Source organism: Scardinius erythrophthalmus (genome assembly GCF_964197995.2).
Source record: "Scardinius erythrophthalmus genome assembly, chromosome: 1".
Lineage (NCBI taxonomy): Eukaryota > Metazoa > Chordata > Actinopteri > Cypriniformes > Leuciscidae > Scardinius > Scardinius erythrophthalmus.
Window position 1 is genome coordinate 73894956 of NC_138221.1, and position 23655 is coordinate 73918610.

At 35.9% G+C, this 23655-nt stretch overlaps 1 protein-coding gene across 6 annotated transcripts in view; it reads left to right on the forward strand.

Annotated features, from left to right (window-relative positions):
• LOC308689790 (NACHT, LRR and PYD domains-containing protein 12-like) overlaps positions 1–23655 on the forward strand; it is a 68466-nt gene that overhangs the window by 10369 nt on the left and 34442 nt on the right. For all 6 annotated transcript variants that reach the window (XM_081363784.1, XM_081363788.1, XM_081363787.1 and 3 more), the window contains 5 exons: positions 5482–5652; positions 10722–10895; positions 13429–13599; positions 19899–20072; positions 22618–22788. In XM_081363784.1, the coding sequence (XP_081219910.1) occupies positions 5482–5652; positions 10722–10895; positions 13429–13599; positions 19899–20072; positions 22618–22788 (861 nt within the window). The remainder of the gene's footprint in view (positions 1–5481; positions 5653–10721; positions 10896–13428; positions 13600–19898; positions 20073–22617; positions 22789–23655) is intronic.

Below are 23655 nucleotides of genomic sequence, written 5' to 3' on the forward strand. Positions count from 1 at the left end.
CATGTGAAAATCACCCCGCCTAATCATTCACATAAAACAATACATTTAATTTTTGTAAGACACTTTTTGTTTGGAAAGGCAATATGCGAGTGGGTGTGATTCACACCTGAGGAGACAATGCCCCCGCATAATGAGGCTGCATACATAATGAGCCATTCATTCAGGTGTGTGACTGAGCCACAAGAAAGAATGCAAGGACTATATATATATATATATATATATATATATATATATATATATATATATATATATATATATATATATATATATATATATATATTATTTTTATTGTGTTTTATTAGTGACACATTTGGGTAGAGAATATATTCCATAACATCTGAAAATACAGTATGACAACAATTAACTGCACAATTACTAGAAATGTTTACCTTGGATATTATACAATTTGCAAGCACAATTTGTGAAAAAAACAACTGTGTTTCCAATGTAAAGCCTCATTGGTGATATATTTGACATATGGGGATAGAGTTGTGGAAGGCTTATGCTTCATGTTAAACATAAATATATAGCAGCAAAGACAACGTCGGCAGTGTTGATGGAAGAATAGGCTACAGAATATTTTGTTCTGTATTGACAGGTATGACAGTATTTGAAAATCGATAATATATTTTTTTTAATTACATTTATATCTGCATTTATGTCAAAACCTAGAGACTTTCAAACATCAAAATGTCATTTATTAATATGTATTCGTGTCAAAATGACATAGACACATCTTTTCCTATTCTATTTTGCCTGGAAACGCTTCCAACACGCTTGTGTGTCGCATGAAAAATAGGCGTTGGTTCTATTTCTAGCATGCACGCGTTTTCCGTGCAGCTCGGGCGCGCGTCACGCAGGCAGTGTGCTAGTTCTAACCTGTTAACATGGGAGCCGAAATAAAAACGGACATGCCACGCAGCTGAGACACTCACGCCACGCAGCCAGTGTGTCGCCGGCCTTACAAATCTGGAACGCGGTCATTCTTAGAAGTATCGATGCTAATAAATGTAGGAATCGTGACGTTTTTATTTTCCGAGAATCACGCTACTTTTGAAGTATCAGTGCACCGTGCAACACTATTTCAGAATTGACTTGAGACTTGAGAGAGAAAGCAGAACTCGCATCATGTTTATTTTTCTTTATTTGGCAAAAAGCACAACACTTTGTTTTTATTGTGAGTATACACAAAAATAATACACACTTAACAGGATCGATTGATGTATGAAACTTGTTTGTAATATCAAAGTCAACAGAGTATTTTGAGTCTCTTTTGAACTCATGAGAAAAAAAGCGAGCCTATCGCGCTGGCGCGATTGTCGACCCCAGGGGGTTAACCTGTTAAGCTGCAACTCCACTTTTGAAAAATCCCCAGAAATGACATACCCAAACTGAAACCGATACAGTTCATGAACCCTTTGTACTAAAAGCACAAGTATGATCTCATTTGAAAGCTGACACCTGGCAGTTTATTGTAAATGTAGAATTAATTATTGTCATAATTAATTTTTTTAATATAAATAGCTTCAAAGTTTTGTAAAGTTATTAGAAATTTATTTTTATGAAACATCCTCATGAAAATAAAATTGAAGTTGGCCCTGTAGCAATCTAGAAATGCACTACAGCTAAAGCCACATGTCTAAACATTTTATATTTAACATCTGAAGATAATAAGTCCAAAACTCTGTATTTAGTTAAATGTTTTTCAAGACCATGTCAAATGACTTTATTTTGATTTGACTCTAAAATGCAACTGATGTTTATTGTCATCTTCTAAGCATCTATTCAGTCTATTGTCTCTATTGTTTTGTGGTGCAAACGAGCCCCATTCAGTCTCAGTCTCCCCCTGCACACATTCACACCTCTCCAGCCTGGTTATGGCTTGAAATATGCATTTCTTTTGTCTGCATTATAGTTACTAACGACTGGCTATTCACAGGCTATTCATAGGGTTTCAGTTCCTAATTTCTTTTATCAAAGTTCACCTCACATTTTAAACTGTATCAAATGCATTTCTTGAATAAAGAAACATTTCAGTAAGCATTCCTATGTAGAAAAAAAATCATAAAAGTATAACTGCTAGCAGCTAGCTAGGTGGCAGGTGCACCTAGGGCTAGCTAGCATGTTAGCTTGGCACACCATCGATACACGACAATTCATGAGATTAAAACCATGTTTGTGCTCCAAACTTACTTTATAACGCAAGTCGAGTATTTTAAATAATCTTCTGTGATCTAATTTGGCTTCAGATAAAAAAAATCGGACAGAAAATATACTATTGTATAGTGTTCTGCACAATGATAGTCTATATCGATTAGCATTACATTATAAATATAATCTATTATTATGGAAATACCTGGCATGGCTTGAAAAACACAGGTAACTCAAATATCATTGCAATCATGTTTATTGTCTTCAAAACATCTTTATCTGCATGTTACAGCGCCATCTCTTGTTAGCTTTGTGTGTATCAGTGACGTCCTGGAATGTCACATGATCATGGCTCTTCTTCATGTTTCATATATGGACTATTATTGTGCATATAGCGCCCTCAGGCTATTGGTATGAATTGAAAACACAGTATCAGAGTATCCAAGCACTCATAATGATTACATCGACGCATTTGGGTATAAATTCAATAAATATTAGATTTCTGTCTATAGAAATCTGATGTAAATCTATGAGAATCTATCAATATTTCTCCAAATCTGCACATTTTTGAGCTAAAGCCCTGAGGGACGTTGTTTTGTGAATCACTTTCATGACGACAGCACGGGAGTTTTTTATGAATGAAAGCTGCTGACGCGCATAATTCATATTAAAGGTATCGACTCATTTTTTCATTTCATAACTCCTGACACAAATTAAGAAATAACTGTCGCTATAAGTTTCTCAGAATACAATAGTGGTCAAATACTGAAACTTGAGTCTTATATTTTTTTAATGATGTATAGTTTGTCAAGGTATAAAATTAAATCTGATAGTAACTTTGAACTATATATATAAAAAAAACGTTTCAGTGCGCCGACGCACTGGCAACGGTTAACAGGTTAATAAACAATTAAAATGTCTGCTAGCTTTATTTGACACCTTCATAATCATTATTTTTGCCAGTTCTTTGTGACAGTTTTTTAGTGTGTAAGTGGCAGTGACGTCACCCACTGGTTACATGAACGCGTCACCACCTCATCATTAAGTCCGTGGCCAGGGGTTAGCCTTGCCTGCTGCGGCTCCGACTGATTTCCGACTCATATTACGGAAGACAATTTAAACTTACCATTGTCGATATTATAGCTCCTTTGCGCTAAATAGCCTACTGCTGAAGACATTTCATTATTGAATAAATGAATGGCCAAATCCACTGAATTAAGGTTATTTGCTCTCAATAGTAAATTCACTGAATGACCATGATGATTAGGGGGGACGTTCTCTCATCACAATGCCCCCCCTTGGCGACGGGCCTGGATGTACCCTGAAAGCTGGCCGAAATCACTGCTGTGGCAGTGAGAAACGAAGTTTACTCTGAAAGCTGGTGTTAGACCAGTAGGTGAAATCACTATTGCGGTAATGAGAGAAATATATTTTGATGAGGGGAGAAAGCACTGTTGCGGCAGTGAGAAATGAAAGTTTAACTGGAGAACCTTAAGGGAAACCCATGCTATGTGGGCTCGCAGCACTTGAACGGAGATAGGCTGACGTAGCTATACGGTGGAGGGGGAAAATAAATTCAGCAATTGCATAGGTAAGGAGGAGAGCAGGTGGAATTTATTGATTAATGAACATGTGCGCAGCAGCTACATTGCTGAATGGGTAATTGGTGAGCTTGTCTGTGTCATTAGTTTGAGATTATGTTTTGCTCTCATCTGAAAAATGTCTTTATCTACATTACTCTATATTCAGATGATGATGAACTGAATATAGAGTTAATCATCATCATTACTCTAAATCATCATTACTCTATATTAAGTTCATTGATGAACATGAACTTATCCCTGTAAAGCCTGACATATGAAATAATAGTCTGATTTTTATTTATTTTTTTAAGACATATTTTATTGATATACCCAAACTGGGGGGAAATAATGTAATTTGGTACAGATGTTATCTATATTGCCAACAAGTAAGATGAAATTCTGCAAGGTTATAATATAAAACATTGAGATTTTTTATAAAACAGGCTTCTTAAATAAAGTGCATATATATTACCACATCATATATTAGTGGTCCCTGTCACGTGTTTTTGTTTGTTTGGACTTTCAGTTCGAGTTTTGCTTGGTTCCTGTTTGTAACTGTGTGCTGTATGCAATATTAGTGTTACCTTGTCTTTATGTGAAAAAAATATGATTACCAGTGCGCACGATATTACCAGATTACTGAGTGCCCTGTTACAGTGTTTGCTTCCTTTTTATTCACATATTCATATATTTTCAAACAATTACTTTATTGGTGAAAAATACTGTAATAGGTTTGCAGATACAAGTTGCCATCTAAAGTATAAGCATGAAAAAGATTTGTTTTCTAGTTTATATATAATTTATTAAATATTGATTAAAATAAATATAAAGTATATAATAAAAATATCGGCTTTACATCGGCCATCGGCCATCCTGCTCTCTAAGATATCGGCATCGGCAATCAAAAAAACAATATCGGTCGACCACTAATCGTCATCTATCTCACCTGTGTTCTGTTAATCAGTGTAATGTGTGTTTGTATTTAAGTTCCATTCTGTTCAGTCAGTCTTTGTCCGATCTCTGTCGTATTTAGTGTGTGTGACCCTTCTTCCCGTCTTCTATGTACCTGTATTATTTATATTGTGAGCAAAAGTTTGCATTGGAACTTTTGATTCTCCTTCGTCTTCTTCTGCCTACACCACACCGTGACAGTTCCTCTGTATCTCCCAGTAATTAGACATTTTAAGTGCTTATTTTTATCAGTAATTCTGTTGTTTAATGTAATAATAATGTAATGTAATATGTAGATTGAGAGATTTACAAATAAACATTTATCAAAAGCCAGATTTTATAACAAAAAGACATGTGTACATGTGAATGAAGGCATTTTTTGAATCATAGTGAAATGCCTTTAACTTGCCATAAAAGTGTGAACTATCTCATCTAATAGTGTCAGTGCAGTCAAGTTAATAATATTGTTGAATATCAAGTGTCTCCAACTAAGGAAGCCAGAGGCAACAGTGGCAAGAACCCAAACTCCATCAGGTGACAGAAATAGAGAAGAAATCCTATAGCTATAAATCTTAACGCAAATATTTTTTTCAAACATGCTTAATTTTATCTAGGAAATTTGTCACTGAATAAAAAATACTAATGTTCTGGAAATAGTATTTTTTGTAGATGAATGCTGTTTGAATGCATTGTATGCTGTTTATGTAAAAAAAAAAATGGAAAATGTATTTCATATTTGTATATAGAAAATGTATTGTATGTGTGCCATCTAATTCTGTGTTGTGATTTATTGTAGGTTAAATGATTGTAACTTAACAGAAAAAAGCTGTTCAGCTCTGGCTGCAGTTCTTGGATCAGATACCAATCTGAAAGAGCTGAACATGAACAATAATAATCTGCAGGATTCAGGAGTGAAGCTGCTCTGCACTGGACTGAATAATATAAATTGTAAATTGGAGATACTTAGGTAAGTTGAGCCACATGAGTCACATGACTAAAGTAAGGTGCAATGACTGACGGGACGATCCCAGAGGCTAAAGGTTATAAATGAAAGTTGCATTTCTTTGTTTAATATAAGTTTGTCTTTGTTCTATTGTAGTTGTGTTTTTCATTCAAAATAATAATAAGCCACAAACTAAGCAGTCCAAAGATCTTTTATTTATTTGTTACAATGTGGGTATAGCATATCATCCTTCTTATCAATTTTGTTAATAAAAGTCCAATGTTTAATATAAGTGAATTTATCATTGTACTATTTTATTATTAATGTATTTTGATTAATACTAATGAACCACAAACTAAGCATTTGTTTTAAATTTAGGGGAAAACACTAAGACCTTCATTTATCAGTGTTACAATGGGGGTATATTATGCCATCTGTCCTATTTGATTTGTTGATAAAAGTTTGATGTTCAATATAAGTGAAGTTGTCATTGTGCCATTTTACTGTTGTGTTTTTTTCAGTGAGTAATACTGAAGTGACATTAAGCATTCATTTTGTGCTGCATTCATTTTGTGCTGCACTGTAATGCAAATAATTGCAGGGGATTATAATATTTAATGGATAATGTATTTTCCATATATGTATATTCTTCTACTTATAAGTTAACACTTAAATTGGGCTGTTTTTGTTTATAGTAATTTATAATTTAGTGATTTAATCGTTATTTGCATACCTAGTGTTGAGTCAGAATTCAGATTATTCTGTTAGAGCTGGTAAATCTGCCACAGAAAGGAGGGTGAGATCTAGTAGAAATCACTTATCTTAAGATTGTATATAACAGGATTAATGTATTTTAGTGCTTTTGAGGAAGCTGTTTGTCTTTGATTCTGCTTTCAGCTTTGCAGCTAGTCTCGACTAAACACTTCCTGTAGTTTATGAGTGTTTACACCAGTATTAAGGTATTTTGGTCCGTTTGTCTCACTCAGTGGCTTAAAAAGTGGGTATGCGCTATATGCGGCGCATAGGGACGCAGCACCATGCGATGGTAAAATAAATAAATAATTACAATTCTTTTTTTGGTATTTTCTATATGTAGCTGCTGTTGTGCATTTCTAAATCATTTCTGCATTTCCTCAATGTTATATAACATTTTAGAGGCTAGAGTAGGCTTCCTCATAAGATTCCATCATAGAATTTTGACATTGAAGATATCGCAAGCGTAATATTGCGAGGGGCGCCGTGAGCACTGAGCGTGCAGGTACGAGTAGTGAATTGTCGTTGAAAAAGATGGATAAAGCAAAAAAAACTGTCGGGGCTAAAGATAGATGTTAACAGACATTAGCGCTCTAAAGTTCTCTGAAGTGTGGCTGAAAAAGCCAAGTAAAACTTAAAATAACCATTGAATCAAATCAAAATTTTATTCTTATCTGTGAAAAAAGCATGTAACCCGTTTCAACTCCACCACTCAAAGAATTGTTAAATTGTTCGCCAAATTTGTTGCTTCATACCCCTCTGACACTGGGTAGTTGCGCCCCTGGTTTCACTCATCCTTGCAAAGCTGCTTCAGCTCAGTGACATTTGTAGGCTTTCCAGCATGAGCTGTGTTTCAAGTCCTTCCACAGCATTTTAATGGAATTGAAGTCTGGACTTTATTGGGCCATTCCCAAACTTTAATTTTCTAATTTTCCAACCATTTTCAGATCATAGACTTGATTGATTGATTGATTAAACTTTATTGTCCTCAAGGGCAATTCTTTGTGTAGACAGCAGTATACACATATAACAACACGACACACAAATTACAATAAATCATTTAAAAACCTAATTGCAACAGGTATAAATGAATTTCTATATCTATTTGATTTACACAAGGGGAGTTTAAATCTCCATCCTGAAGGAAGTAGTTGAAGATCAACACACAATGGGTGAGTGACATAGGAAAGGACTAACTGGCCCTTCCTAGTCGTCCTATGCTCATAAATTTGTGCAATAGTTCTTAATTCAATCCCCACTATCTTACTGCACATTATAACTATGCTTGACAACTTCCTCCTATTCCTAACATTAAGATTACCATTCCAACAAATAATAGAAAAACTTAAAACCGCTTCGATAAAACAAGTATAAAACATTTTCATCAAAGAAACATCCATGTTGAAGGATCGAAGTTTCCTTAGAAAATACATACGCTGAAGAGCTTTTCCTCTTATAATATCAGTGTTTGCCTCAAATTGTAATTTATCATCAAGTACAGTCCCTTAATATTTGTACTGGGTAACCACTTCTACCTGATGTCCCTTTATAACAGAAGGCAACACAGGTACAGAGCTCTTCTTACGGAAATCAATTAACATCTCTTTTGTTTTCGAAGCATTAATATTTAAAAATGAAGCATCACACCATTGGATAAAATGATCTGTCACTGGACCAGAATCTGATTCAAACTCATTAAGAAGAGACACAATCACGGAGTCATCCGCAAATTTAACAATGTGTCTCCCATTAAAAATACTACGACAATCGTCAGTATATAAAGAAAACAAAAGAGGGGACAAAACGCAACCCTGTGGGGTACCTGTGGAAGACAATAATACATTCGACAACACTCCATTGACACATACTCTTTGGGATCTATTGATTAAAAAATCCACCAACCAACGCACAATGTTTAAATCTAAATGAAAATGATCAATCAATTTCTTTGCCAAAATGAAAGGCTGAACACAATTAAAAGCAGAAGAAAAAAAAAATAGCAAACGTACATGATTCTTTTTTCCTTCCAAATGTCTTAAAATCATATTCAGTAGGGTACAAGTGGCATCATCAACTCCTCTACCGGATCTATATGCAAATTGCATAGGGTCAAGTGCTGACTGTGTTGAGGCTAAAATCTCCTTCTTTATTATTTTTTCAAAAGATTTCATAACCAAAGAGGTTAATGCAACAGGCCTATAATCTTTAAGAGAAGGAGAATTTCTTTTTTTTTCGCAATTGGCACCACAATGGCATCTTTCCATAGACGAGGGACTTTAGAAAGTTGTAATGATTCATTGAAAATAAATGAATAAATCCCTGAAAGCTGCTCTGCACAATTCCTCAACAACCTACCGCCAATATGATCAGGGCCTGGACTTTTCCCAACCTTAACCTGACCAAAACAACTAAATACATCAGCCTTATTCATTTGAAATTTAACAGTAGTATTCTGAGTCACTGAATTCCCACAATAATCAGATAATTCTTTTGAAAAATCATGATTATCAAAACATGTGTAAAAAGAGTTCAAATCATCAGCTAATTCATGATCAGATTTCCCTCCTAAGGTAATACATTTGTTCTTCTGTTTAATTCCAATTATAGACTTTACTCCATCCCAGGCTACATGAGACTTCCCATTTGTAAACATAGTTTCTATCTTTTCCTTATACCGTAATTTTGCTAATTTTACCTCATTTCTAACTAGTTTGTTAGCCTCTTTGTACCGAATACTATCACCTTGTTTAAAATAAATATTCCTTCGATTAATCGAGTTTTTGACATGTTTAGTGATCCAAGGCTCATTATTCGGGAAAACTATACAAGGTTTCTTTTGAATTACCAAATCTTCACAAAATACAATATAATTAGTCACAGTTTCAGTAAGATCGTCTACATCAGTACACTCGGATTTAAACAGTTCCCAATCGGTACATTTAAAGCATCCCCTCAACTCTTCAATTGAGTCTTCAGACCACACAGGAACTAATCTCTTCTGTTTTTTCCCTTTTTAAGGTAGGTTTATAAACAGGGGCCAGATAAACAACATTATGGTCATACTGGCCCAAAGGGGCTCTCAAAGACGACTTATATGCCCCTTTAATAGACCCATAACACAGATCCAAACATTTTCCATATCTGGTAGGACAGTCCACATATTGATCAAAATGGTTAAGTGATGTCTTCATTTTACAATGATTAAAATCTCCCATCACAATATTGGGTGCATCAGGGGAGATGATTTGCAGCCGGTGCACCACTTTACATAAAATGTCTGAAGCATTTTCCACATTAGCCTTTGGGTGAATATATACAACAGAAATGAATATTTGTGGGAACTCTCGGGGCAAGTAAAAGGGGCGAAGTGATATCGACAACAGTTCAATGTCAGGACTGCACACAGATTCTCTCAGAATCACAGACTTGCACCAACGCTGGTTAACATAGATGCATACGCCTCCACTCAAAGATTTTCCAGTCACAGTGGCATCCCTATCCAACCGCACTGGAACACCAAAACCCTCGATTTCCAGATCAGAGTCTAAATCATGTTCTTTAAGCCAAGTCTCAGTCAAGGAAATAACACATGCATTCCTATAATCCGAAAGAAACCGAACATTTGCTTGTAATTCGTCCAGTTTATTCCTGAGAGACTGGCAGTTGGCTAAAATTATTGATGGAAGTGGAATGCGATTCAATCCCCGTTTACGCAGTCTCTGACGCAGTCCCCCTTCTTTCCCCGTTTCCTCACCTTCTGGCTAGTAGTCTTTTCTGTGCCCGCGGTGGAAAACTCAGTCCTTAAAATTTCTGCCGGCCAGTCGCGGATTTGATCCAACGCGCCGTAGTCAAAAACACGGCACTCAATAAGAAAGTCATGACTATAGTGAAGGCGCCCACGCTGTCCTCTCACAAGATATCCAAAGGGTAGGCAAACGATCAGATGGTTCACCAACGTGCGATATATCATCATGATGGTTCAGTGTAGACAATGGAGGGAAGAAAAAACTATAAGTAAAAACAAAAAACAAACAAACAACGAACAAACAACGTTACTACTTCTACGCTACTGCTTCTACTGGTCGCCACAGTGCAGCGCTATGGGTAAAACCATGCTTTCAGAGTTGTACAGTTTTAGTTAATTGCAATTTTGAAAGGGAGGTTGATGTCTAACATATTAAAGTTCACTGAGCCTTTTGTTTGCCTCCATATTCAATTGTCAGTTTTTGCAACTGACTTTCAATACATTTGTATTAAGAATAAAATTAAATTCAGTTTAAGGATTTTTATTGTTCAGGTTTAACTGATTAATCAGCTGAATGTTTTCCTCTCTGTTCTAGACTCTCTAACTGCAGTGTGACAGAAGAAGGCTATAAAGCTCTGGCTTCAGCTCTGAGATCAAACCCTTCACACCTGATAGCGCTGGATCTCACAGGAAATGATCCTGGACAATCAGGAGTGAAGGAGCTCAGTGATTTACTGCAGGATCCAGACTGTCAACTGAAGACACTGAGGTGAGACAGGATCAAATAATTTACTAAATTAGCTATATGCAGGCTAAATATTCATAACTAATATATTATTTTAGTTATATAATAAGCTGTACACTTTGTTGCATCAAAATGATCAAGATCAGATCAAATGCTGCAGGTTCTGTCATGATGATGATAACCGTCAACACAGTTTAGTTGTGATACGAGCTACAGGTCAAATAGACATTATGGGTCAGTATATGTGTGCTGACATTCAAGAGTATACCTTGATAATGAACAATAATAGTTTTCCATCAAGCCCAGATTCACTGCATCTCTCTGCACCAGGTCTATGAGTTTCCAGATGTTCTCAAACATGCAGTTTTACAAGCCAGTTTTCTCTGTGCTGACGTTTCTCACTCCTCCTGCTTTTACCCCCTGAGGTCGGAGGTATCGCCGGCGATACCAGCTCGCTTTTTTTCTTATCAGTTCAAAAGAAATTAATTTTGCTCTGTTGACTTTGATATTACAAACAAGTTTCATACATCAATCGATTCTGTTAAATGTGTATTATTTTTGTGTATACTCACAATAAAAACAAAGTGTTGTGGTTTTTGCCAAATAAAGAAAAATAAACACGAAGCGAGTTCTGCCTTCTCTCTGCCAGTGAAGTCCATTCTGAAACGCGTCTGAAAATGAACAATAACTCAGCGAATACTCAGTCAAACAGGCATACAGACACACAGGCATGAAGCTTGAATTCTCTTCTTTTAAGTGAAGTAATTTATATAAAAAACAAATATTCTCATCTTGTGAAATCTGTATTAAAAGAGAGCGATTCCAGTCGAGCTCATTACAGCTCATTCAAATGTAATGTGACACGCCTACGGAGAGCGCGCGCTATTCAAACGCAAATGATTGAGGCAATCCACGCAAACCTGTGAACGCCCCCATATCAGCTCGAGAAAACACAAGTTTATTCAGATCATTACTTGTTTACACCGTCTCGCAGCGCTGTGAGGAATAATAATAATGGAAAATGTACCTCAGAAGTGTGGGTATATCGAGGAGCAAGGATCCAACTGAGCTGAGGAATACTGTAGTAAGTTTTTTTCCTTCTCACGTGAATCGGGTTTCTGTTTGTGAATGAATGAACGGCAGAGATGCGCGCTGTTTACCACAGCTCGCAAAAAGACAGTTTAAATTTAAATCGCGTGTGTGAATGAATGATGATGTTTTAGCAAACTGTATTGCTATGCTGAGATGAGTAAAAATCGACTGAAATATGTTGAAATAAAATGTAGGCTATTTGTATAAGCAACGTATTAAACTGCAAATTAACATTTATATGCCCTAATATTTCATAAAAACAACGTTACAGTCAGGCGAAATATGAAAGACAACATTTTGTTGACTAGATTTGGGTACAGTTTTTACTGTAGAATATACTGCCACATCAAATAAGCTTTTGTTTAGCAATTTCTATATATATAAAATACTATTTTTGTCAAAAATAAAGATGTTAGCTGTTCCAATGTTGGCTATATTCAAACTAATGAATACATAGATAAAATGTAGGCCTATCATCTTATTTTTTTTACAAAGAAAGAGTACACTTGAAATATTGTTGAAATTGTAATTATTGTTGTAATTGTAACCTTTTTAATAAAATAGCAAAACATATTTACAAGATAGATGTAAGCAAAATCTTAAATGGTCAATATAAGTCTTCTTCTAAATATATCTTTTGTCCTTGCATTGTGGCTCAGTCAGTGTCACACCTGAATGAATGGCTAATTATGCAGAGTGGGTGGGACATTGTATTCTCAGGTGTAAACTACTCCCACTTTACGCCCCCCTCGCATATTGGCTTTCCAAGCAAAACCTGTTTTACATCAATTTAAATCAATGTATTGTTTTATGTGAACGATAAAGCAAGACTATTTTCACATAATTTTGAAGCCAGAACTCGAAGCGACAACATCCATTAAAGTCTTATTGACACATATTTATTATGAGTTTTGTGGTCTTATTTCAGCAACTTTCATTTTTATTTTTTTCAATAACCACGCATAAACATTATTCTCTTAAAAATTCAAAAATATACATGCATGGTGATCACATATTTTGGTAGCCCTGTTTGTGCTATATAGAGTGAATTTACACCTTTGCCATTAACATGTTTATAAATAACTGAAAAAAGCACAAATGTCAGAGCATGTCAGAACACCTCCAGGGCCCAGAAAACCGCTCAGACTCCAGAGGGTTAAAGACAGAAAGATCTTAATTTCACACTTTTGTATTCATACTGAAAATCATGATCTAGTGAGCTTTTGCCCTTCTGCTCTGTGAGACCTTTCTGTTCTTATGCTTATGTTTGCTTTAGGACTGAGTGTTGCTCTAGTTTCTTTTAAATATATATTTATTTGTGTATTTAAATGTTTAAAGAAAAATTTGACATCTAAATAACTAACTTAAGCTTGTCTTTAAAACAATAATTACGTTTTTTATCGTATCAATCATTTTTTGTAATGCAGTAGACATTTAGTTGATACCTGAATTGCCTCTTCTGCAGGTTTGTGAGTCCTGCTGCTGAGGAATTCTGTCAGTATGTGAATAGAGTTGTGGGTAAAAACCTGTTACTCCAGAGAGAGCTGAATCTGAGTGGACATTATCTAGGAGACACACGAGTGAATCAGATCGCTGCTCTACTGCAGGATAAACACTGTCAACTCAACACACTGACGTGAGTATTGCTCATTTATTTATTATATTACTTTTAAGCATTTTTTCCCTCAGTCACACAGAGCCAGAACAATTTAACCTGTTAAGCTGCAACCCCACTTTTGAAAAATCCCCAGAAATGACATACCCAAACTGAAACAGATACAGTTCATGAACCCTTTGTACTAAAAGCACAAGTATGATCTCATTTGAAAGCTGACACCTGGCAGTTTATTGTAAATGTAGAATTAATTATTGTCATAATGAAAAAAATGGTTATAAATAGCTTTAAAGTTTTGTAAAGTTATTAGAAATTTATTTTTATGAAACATCTTCATGAAAATAAAATTGAAGTTGACACTGTAGCAATCTAGAAATGCACTGCAGCTAAAGCCACATGTCTGAACATATTATATTTAAAATATGAAGATGATAAGTCTAAAACTCTGTATTTAGTTAATTTTTTTTCAAGATAGAAGCACCTAGAGCTAGCTAGCATGTTAGCTTAGCACACCATCAATACATGACAATTTATGAGATTAAAACCATGTTTGTGCTCCAAACTTACTTTAAAACGCAAGTGAAGTGTTTTAAATAATCTTCTGTGATCTAATTTGGCATCAGATAAAAAAATCAGACAGAAAATATACTATTTGATCATATTCTGCACAATGATAGTCTATATAGATTAGCATTACATTATAAATATAATCTATTATTATGAAAATACCTGGCATGGCTTGAAAAACACAGGTAACTCAAATATCATTGCAATCATGTTTATTGTCTTCAAAATATCTTTATCTGCATGTTACAGCGATCTCTTGTTAGCTTTGTGTGTATCAGTGACGTCCTGGAATGTCACATGATCATGGCTCTTCTTCATGTTCCATATATGGGTTATTATTGTGCATATAGCACCATCAGGCTATTGGTATGAATTGAAAACACAGTAAATGAGAGTGCCAAACGCTCATAAAGATTACATCGATGCATTTGGGAATAAATTCAATAAATATTATTCCTGTCAATAGAAATCTGATGTAAACCTATGAGAATCTATCAATATTTCTCCAAATCTGCACATTTTTGAGCTAAAAGCCCTGAGGGACGTTGTTTTGTGAATCGCTGTCATGACGACAGCACAGAGTTTTTTTATGAATGAAAGCGGCTGACGCGCATAATTCATATTAAAGGTATCGACTCATTTTTTTTCATTTCATAACTCCTGACAGAAATTAAGAAATAACTGTCGCTATAAGTTTCTCAGAATACAATAGTGGTCAAATACTGAAACTTGAGTCTTATATCTTTTTAATGATGCATAGTTTGTCAAGGTATAACATTAAATCTGATAGTAAATTTGAACTAGATAAAAAAAAAAAACGCTTCAGTGCTTCGGGCGCACTGGCAACGGTTAACAGGTTAAAGTAATAAAATTAAACAGTCAAATAAACTATTAAGCTGCAAACCCCCTTTTGAAAAATCCCCAGAATGTCACATGATTATGGCACTTTTTCATGTGTTCCATATATGGACTAAAGCTGCGTCCGAAATCGTGTACTATGGGAGTAGGTACTACATTCAAATTAGAACTTACTTCGCGACCGTTAAAAAAGTACACTCTATATAGTATGAATACGGGTAGTATGAATGGAGTCCGGACGTACTACATGCACCATGTTGGTATTGTCACGTAACATGCGCGGTCACATCAGTGTGAAAATTTAAAGAGCCCATTCCACTAACTGCACCAACCAAAAATGACATTAACATTATTTATAGTAAGTTTATTTTATTCACAGCTTATTTTGAGTTTTGATCTCGACAACCCAACTGCATCTACCGCAAACAGTCTAAACTAAAAGATTGTTTTGGTTGAATCGGTTCAAAGGAGTCATTAGTTCGCGAATTGGACGTGTCATTAGCGGACTTGTACGGGTTGTGTGATTATCCCGGCAGTTAGGACATCGCACAAAATTTGTTCACACAGAAAACATTTCATCATAGATTTGTTTTGTTTATTGAAAGTGTTTTTCATGTCAGCTGAATGGGCGGAAAGCTTTTCAGAGAAGATAAGGCAACGTAATTTTTTTTTAGCACAACACCCAGCAGTAGCCTTATTCAGGAAAAAAATATCCGAATTCTCCACGTGAAACTTCGGTCTTCCGATCTTTTAACATAGTGTCAATTCTCAATTTTTTTTGATTATGCGCGAGGGAGTGAGAGAGAGCAAGACAGTTTGAAGATGGTGAGGGCACCCGCGCACGACCGGGCCTCTCTCTCTCATTCTTTCGGTAATATGCTTCCTATCGCAAGCGCATCAGTCATCTACATCACTCACCGATCAAATAAGGCTTTGACGCTTATTAAAAATTGCTTGTGAGAGAGACGCGTGATTGACAGCGGGACGGAGGGAGAGCAGGGAAAGGAAATGCAGCTGCGTGTTTTAAATAGCGTAAATTTAAATTAAAAAAAAAATTATAACGAAACGCAATTTGTGGCGGCCGGTGTTGATTCTGTGGCGCACCGCCACGAATCAGTCTATGTGTGGGAAACACAGATATATATATATATATATATATATATATATATATATATATATATATATATATATATATATATATATATATATATATATTAGGGCTGTCAAAAATGCTCAAAAATGACGTTCGAATATTCCCTCTAAAAAACACACGAATATTCGAACTATTCGAACATCTGGTTGCGCATTTTGTCAATGACGCACATTACGTCAATGACAGGACAAATTAATACAAAGAGACATAGCCTAACTACTTGTATAGGTAGTTTTAAGTTTAAACATATTTGACAACGTATTACCTACACAAAAACAAACAAGTACCGGTAAATCTCTTAATGGCCAAGACCGCAGACCTCACTCTCGCTCGCTCACTCTCGCTCGGTCACTCGCAGGCCCTCTTTCTCTCTCTCGCCCTAACCCGCTGCGTTCACACACCAAACGCGAATAGAGCGTCTGGCGCGAGTGATTTCAATGTTAAGTTAATGTAAAGACGCATTTACGCGCGTCTGGAGGTCTTGTGGCGCGAATGAGGAGTCACGCTCTCCGCGCTTCAAACGTTTGCTTTTGACTCGCGAATTCAAAATGTTCTAGAGTCCAACTAGACGCGGTACACGCGAATCCGACATTGAACGCTCCGAGAGAGCTGTGCTGTGGTAAATTAACTTTTCCTTGACATGAAACGGTAAATAATCAAACCAGTGGAAGCCTGCAGTGCATGAAACTGCTGAATCTCCTACCTTATTCATGCTGCGCAATATCTTTTCAGTCAGTACAGTAACCTACTCTTTAGTAATGTTTCTGTTTACGTTAAGCGTTAACGCTTCTTCCAGAGACCTGTCCCTAGCTGACCCACTCGCAAAGCAGACAGCTGCACCTCTGCTACTGCGGGCGTTTTTCCACATTCGAATATTAATTTTCACATTCGAATTTCTGTTTTTAAAAACTATTCGAATATATATTCGAATTTAGAATATTCGTTGACAGCCCTAATATATATATATATATATACATGTAGGGTAACACACTGAGGTCAGATACAATACACACATATACACACACACATTCATATATATGTGTATACATGAAGACTTCAGATGTAAAAGAAAAAAAAATCTTCGAAAATGAGCATTTTTATCAAGCTTGTATATTTAGGGTCAGTAATTTCACTTTAATGACCAATTAATAGGTCCTTTTCATTGCCATTAAAGTGAAATAACTGAACATAAACATACAAGCTTGATAAAAATGATCAAACTAGAAGAAAATTTCAGATGGCACTTAGAGGCTTTTACATCTTAAGTATTCATAAATGTGTGTGTGTGTGTGTATAATATATATATATATATATATATATATATATATATATATATATATATACACACACACACACACACACATAAGAAATGGATCAAATACATATAATACATACATACATATTATATTTATAAATAAGCCAACACAGAAAACAAAAAAACTATAAACACGTTTACAGATTATGAGCCCTACAATCCAATTCTTCATCTATATTTTAAAGATGGAGCTGACCTCCGCCCCGACCTCCGACTTTCACGGTAGTCCATCCAGTCACTGATTGCGACCATGGGTAGAAAAAAAGCACATCGAGTTGTTGGTGTTCTAGCTACATATCACATATTTGAGCTTAATTTTTTACAAATTATTTACTTTAAATTTGGGTAGGAAAAATTCAAGTGGAAATCCAAAAATTACTATCTTGTACACATGCTTTTAAAGAAACAGATGTTGAATTATTTTAAAGTGATGCCCTACAAATGAGATTGTTAGTAAGAAAGTCCCTTTAGATCTTTTAGAAACCTGTGAAGGTTACCTTACTGAAGCTGCTGACGTTCATTTTCTTCCCTCAAGACGACGTTTTGAAACTTTTGCTTTTGGTGGTGCTTTAACCCTCTGGGGTCTGAGGTGTTTTCTGGGCCTGGAGGTGTTCTGACATGCTCTGACATTTGTGCTTATTTCTGTTACTTGTGACATTTTCATGGCTAAAGTCTGATTACTCTGTATTTAGCACAATTATAGACTTTACTCCATCCCAGGCTACATGAGACTTCCCATTTGTAAACATAGTTTCTATCTTTTCCTTATACCGTAATTTTGCTAATTTCACCTCATTTCTAACTAGTTTTTTAGCCTCTTTGTACCAAATACTATCGCCTTGTTTAAAATAAATATTCATTCGATTAATCGAATTTTTGACATGTTTAGTGATCCAAGGCTCATTATTCGGGAAAACTATACAAGGTTTCTTTTGAATTACCAAATCTTCACAAAATACAATATAATTAGTCACAGTTTCAGTAAGATCGTCTACATCAGTACACTCGGATTTAAACAGTTCCCAATCGGTACATTCAAAGCATCCCCTCAACTCTTCAATTGAGTCTTCAGACCAAACAGGAACTAATCTCTTCTGTTTTTTCCCTTTTTAAGGTAGGTTTATAAACAGGGGCCAGATAAACAACATTATGGTCATACTGGCCCAAAGGGGCTCTCAAAGACGACTTATATGCCCCTTTAATAGACCCATAACACAGATCCAAACATTTTCCATATCTGGTAGGACAGTCCACATATTGATCAAAATGGTTAAGTGATGTCTTCATTTTACAATTATTAAAATCTCCCATCACAATATTTGGGTGCATCAGGGGAGATGCTTTGCAGCCGGTGCACCACTTTACATAAAATGTCTGAAGCATTTTCCACATTAGCCTTTGGGTGAATATATACAACAGAAATGAATATTTGTGGGAACTCTCGGGGCAAGTAAAAGGGGCGAAGTGATATCGACAACAGTTCAATGTCAGGACTGCACACAGATTCTCTCAGAATCACAGACTTGCACCAACGCTGGTTAACATAGATGCATACGCCTCCACTCAAAGATTTTCCAGTCACAGTGGCATCCCTATCCAACCGCACTGGAACACCAAAGCCCTCGATTTCCAGATCAGAGTCTAAATCATGTTCTTTAAGCCAAGTTTCAGTCAAGGAAATAACACATGCATTCCTATAATCCGAAAGAAACCGAACATTTTCTTGTAATTCGTCCAGTTTATTCCTGAGAGACTGGCAGTTGGCTAAAATTATTGATGGAAGTGGAATGCGATTCAATCCCCGTTTACGCAGTCTCTGACGCAGTCCCCCCTTCTTTCCCCGTTTCCTCACCTTCTGGCTAGTAGTCTTTTCTGTGCCCGCGGTGGAAAACTCAGTCCTTAAAATTTCTGCCGGCCAGTCGCGGATTTGATCCAACGCGCCGTAGTCAAAAACACGGCACTCAATAAGAAAGTCATGACTATAGTGAAGGCGCCCACGCTGTCCTCTCACAAGATATCCAAAGGGTAGGCAAACGATCAGATGGTTCACCAACGTGCGATATATCATCATGATGGTTCAGTGTAGACAATGGAGGGAAGAAAAAACTATAAGTAAAAACAAACAACGAACAAACAACGTTACTACTTCTACGCTACTGCTTCTACTGGTCGCCACAGTGCAGCGCTATGGGTAAAACCATGCTTTCAGAGTTGTACAGTTTTAGTTAATTGCAATTTTGAAAGGGAGGTTGATGTCTAACATATTAAAGTTCACTGAGCCTTTTGTTTGCCTCCATATTCAATTGTCAGTTTTTGCAACTGACTTTCAATATATTTGTATTAAGAATAAAATTAAATTCAGTTTAAGAATTTATATTGTTCAGGTTTAACTGATTAAACAGCTGAATGTTTTCCTCTCTGTTCTAGACTCTCTAACTGCAGTGTGACAGAAGAAGGTTATAAAGCTCTGGCTTCAGCTCTGAGATCAAACCCTTCACACCTGATAGAGCTGGATCTCACAGGAAATGATCCTGGACAATCAGGAGTGAAGGAGCTCAGTGATTTACTGCAGGATCCAGACTGTCAACTGAAGACACTGAGGTGAGACGGGATCAAATAATTAACTAAATTAGCTATATGCAGGCTAAATATTCATAACTAATGTATTATTTTAGTTATATAATAAGCTGTACACTTTGTTGCATCAAAATGATCAAGATCAGATCAAATGCTGCAGGTTCTGTCATGATGATGATAACCGTCAACACAGTTTAGTTGTGATACGAGCTACAGGTCAAATAGACATTATGGGTCAGTATATGTGTGCTGACATTCAGGAGTATACCTTGATAATGAACAATAATAGTTTTCCATCAAGCCCAGATTCACTGCATCTCTCTGCACCAGGTCTATGAGTTTCCAGATGTTCTCAAACATGCAGTTTTACAAGCCAGTTTTCTCTGTGCTGACGTTTCTCACTCCTCCTGCTTTTACCCCCTGAGGTCGGCGGTATCGCCGGCGATACCAGCTCGCTTTTTTTCTTATCAGTTCAAAAGAAATTAATTTTGCTCTGTTGACTTTGATATTACAAACAAGTTTCATACATCAATCGATTCTGTTAAATGTGTATTATTTTTGTGTTTACTCACAATAAAAACAAAGTGTTGTGGTTTTTGCCAAATAAAGAAAAATAAACACGAAGCGAGTTCTGCCTTCTCTCTGCCAGTGAAGTCCATTCTGAAACGCGTCTGAAAATGAACAATAACTCAGCGAATACTCAGTCAAACAGGCATACAGACACACAGGCATGAAGCTTGAATTCTCTTCTTTTAAATGAAGTAATTTATATAAAAAACAAATATTCTCATCTTGTGAAATCTGTATTAAAAGAGAGCGATTACAGTCGAGCTCATTACAGCTCATTCAAATGTAATGTGACACGCCCACAGAGAGCGCGCGCTATTCAAACGCAAATGATTGAGGCAATCCACGCAAACCTGTGAACGCCCCCATATCAGCTCGAGAAAACACAAGTTTATTCAGATCATTACTTGTTTACACCGTCTCGCAGCGCTGTGAGGAATAATAATAATGGAAAATGTACCTCAGAAGTGCGGGTATATCGAGGAGCAAGGATCCGACTGAGCTGAGGAATACTGTAGTAAGTTTTTTTCCTTCTCACGTGAATCGGGTTTCTGTTTGTGAATGAATGAACGGCAGAGATGCGCACTGTTTACCACAGCTCACAAAAAGACAGTTTAAATTTAAATCGCGTGTGTGAATGAATGATGATGTTTTAGCAAACTGTATTGCTATACTGAGATGAGTAAAAATCGACTGAAATATGTTGAAATAAAATGTAGGCTATTTGTATAAGCAACGTATTAAACTGCAAATTAACATTTATATGCCCTAATATTTCATAAAAACAACGTTACAGTCAGGCGAAATATGAAAGACAACATTTTGTTGACTAGATTTGGGTACAGTTTTTACTGTAGAATATACTGCCACATCAAATAAGCTTTTGTTTAGCAATTTCTATATATATAAAATACTATTTTTGTCAAAAATAAAGATGTTAGCTGTTCCAATGTTGGCTATATTCAAACTAATGAATACATAGATAAAATGTAGGCCTATCATCTTTTTTTTTTACAAAGAAAGAGTACACTTGAAATATTGCTGAAATTGTAATTATTGTTGTAATTGTAACCTTTTTAATAAAATAGCAAAACATATTTACAAGATAGATGTAAGCAAAATCTTAAATGGTCAATATAAGTCTTCTTCTAAATATATCTTTTGTCCTTTCATTGTGGCTCAGTCAGTGTCACACCTGAATGAATGGCTAATTATGCAGAGTCATTATGCAGAGTGGGTGGGACATTGTATTCTCAGGTGTAAACTACTCCCCCTTTACGCCCCCCTCGCATATTGGCTTTCTAAGCAAAACCTGTTTTACATCAATTTAAATCAATGTATTGTTTTATGTGAACGATAAAGCAAGACTATTTTCACATAATTTTGAAGCCAGAACTCGAAGCGACAACATCCATTAAAGTCTTATTGACACATATTTATTATGAGTTTTGTGGTCTTATTTCAGCAACTTTCATTTTTATTTTTTTCAATTACCACGCATAAACATTATTCTCTTAAAAATTCAAAAATATACATGCATGGTGATCACATATTTTGGTAGCCCTGTTTGTGCTATATAGAGTGAATTTACACCTTTGCCATTAACATGTTTATAAATAACTGAAAAAAGCACAAATGTCAGAGCATGTCAGAACACCTCCAGGGCCCAGAAAACCGCTCAGACTTCAGAGGGTTAAAGACAGAAAGATCTTAATTTCACACTTTTGTATTCATACTGAAAATCATGATATAGTGAGCTTTTGCCCTTCTGCTCTGTGAGACCTTTCTGTTCTTATGCTTATGTTTGCTTTAGGACTGAGTGTTGCTCTAGTTTCTTTTAAATATATATTTATTTGTGTATTTAAATGTTTAAAGAAACATTTGACATCTAAATAACTAACTTAAGCTTGTCTTTAAAACAATAATTACGTTTTTTATCGTATCAATAATTTTTTGTAATGCAGTGGACATTTAGTTGATACCTGAATTGCCTCTTCTGCAGGTTTGTGAGTCCTGCTGCTGAGGAAGCCTGTCAGTATGTGAATAGAGTTGTGGGTATAAACCCGTTACTCCAGAGAGAGCTGAATCTGAGTGGACATTATCTAGGAGACACACGAGTGAATCAGATCGCTGCTCTACTGCAGGATAAACACTGTCAACTCAACACACTGACGTGAGTATTGCTCATTTATTTATTATATTACTTTTAAGCATTTTTTCCCTCAGTCACACAGAGCCAGAACAATTTAAAGTAATAAAATTAAACAGTCAATTAAACTATTAACCCTCTGGGGACCAAAAACGCGCCTGCGCGTTTTGCTCGTTTTTTTTTTTAGCAATGAAAAATAAACACAAAATGCTCTGTTAATTTTGATCTTTAATTTTCGTGTTATACATCAATCGATCCTGTTCAGTTTATATTTTTTTTCTGTATACTCACAATAAAAATAAAGTGTTTTGCTTTTTGACAAATAAAGAAACTTTAACATGATGCGATTTCTGCCTTCTCTCTGTCAGTAAACTCTCATTTGAAACGCGTTCGAAAATGATCTATAACTCCGCAAAAATTCAGTCAAACAGGCAAACAGACCCACGGGCATAAAGCTTGAGATCGCATCTTTTAAATGAAGTAATTTATATAAAAAACAAATATTATCAGCTTCTGTAATCTGTATAAAAAGAGAGCGATTCCAGTCGAGCTCATTACGAGCTCATTGACTTTAATTCGTTCACGCCTACTCACGGAGCGCGCTATTCACAAGATAATGTGCTAAGCCATCTATGCAAAACAGGTAAACGCCCCCAAGCAAATGCATTAAACGCTTCAAGTTTCATCATTCAGTCACCTGCGCGTTGGGAAGATGACACGGTACACCGTGCGGAAGCCCTTCAGTTCGTCCTGGATACTAGCGACGAAGAGTCCAGATTTTCATCAGAAGAGGAGCGCAACTACTCTGATGACGACCGTTTGTATTTTGAAGAGCAAATTGATCCAGCCGTGGATAGAATTTCGGATGAGTAAGTATTTATTCTTACTTGC